The sequence below is a fragment of the Geospiza fortis genome, unplaced genomic scaffold (assembly GCF_000277835.1).
Source record: "Geospiza fortis unplaced genomic scaffold, GeoFor_1.0 scaffold1153, whole genome shotgun sequence".
Lineage (NCBI taxonomy): Eukaryota > Metazoa > Chordata > Aves > Passeriformes > Thraupidae > Geospiza > Geospiza fortis.
The window spans coordinates 9316-10232 of record NW_005055130.1 but is presented as its reverse complement, the minus strand read 5'-3'; the positions used below and the strand labels follow the sequence as shown (position 1 = coordinate 10232).

The window sequence follows — 917 nt, the reverse complement described above, 5'->3', positions numbered from 1 at the left end:
TTGGGGGGTTTTGGTGGTCCTGGGGTGCATTTGGGGGGGGTTGGATTTGGGGGTAAATTTGGGTGTCCTGGGCTTGATTTTGTGGGTCTTGGGTGGATTTTGGGTGTCCCAGGTCAGATTTTGGGGGTCCTAGATTGGATTTAGGGCTAAATTTGGGGGTCCTGGGTTGGATTTTGGGGTAAATTTCAGTATCCTGAGTTCGATTTTTGGGGTAAATTTGAGTGTCACAGGTTGCACTTAGGGGTAAATCTGAGCGTCCTCAGTTGGATTTTGAGTTGGATTTTGGGGTAAATTTGGGGGCCTTGGGTTGAACTTTGGGGTAAACTTGGGTGCATTTAGAAGTAAATTTGGAGTTCCTAAGTTGGATTTCGGGCATCCCGGGTTGGATTTTGGGGTAAATTTGGGCATCCCGCGTTGGATTTCGGGCATCCCACGCTGGATTTAGATGTCAGCTTGAGGTTCCTCAGTTGGATTTTGGGATAAATTTGGGGGCCCCGGGCTGGATTTTGGGCATCCCGGGTTGGTTTTTGGGTAATTTTGGGGTTCCCCGACCAATTTTGTGCCCCTTTGTGCCCCCCAGGACCCGCCCTGGCCCTCGTCGGGCCCCAGCTCTCCCCGTCCGGCCGGGGGGGACGCGTGGGGCTCGGCCCCGGCCGCTCTGCGAACCATCGAGACTTTCGTCCGCAAAGCCAAATCCTCCAAAAAACGCGCCCTGGCCCCCCCGGAATCCGCGATTTTGGACAAAATGCGCCTCAAAGACCTCGCCCCGTCCGGCCGGGGGGGCCGCGTGGGGCTCGGCCCCGGCCGCTCTGCGAACCATCGAGACTTTCGTCCGCAAAGCCAAATCCTCCAAAAAACGCGCCCTGGCCCCCCCGGAATCCGCGATTTTGGACAAAATGCGCCTCAAAGACTCCCTG

At 56.2% G+C, this 917-nt stretch overlaps 1 protein-coding gene across 1 annotated transcript in view; it reads left to right on the top strand.

Annotated features, from left to right (window-relative positions):
* Positions 1–568: 568 nt before the first annotated feature.
* LOC115949227 (PHD finger protein 23-like) overlaps positions 569–917 on the top strand; it is a gene marked incomplete at its 5' end in the record, with an annotated part of 2260 nt that continues 1911 nt past the window's right edge. Inside the window, one exon of the mRNA XM_031065728.1 lies at positions 569–910. Coding sequence (XP_030921588.1) covers positions 569–910 — 342 coding nt within the window. The remainder of the gene's footprint in view (positions 911–917) is intronic.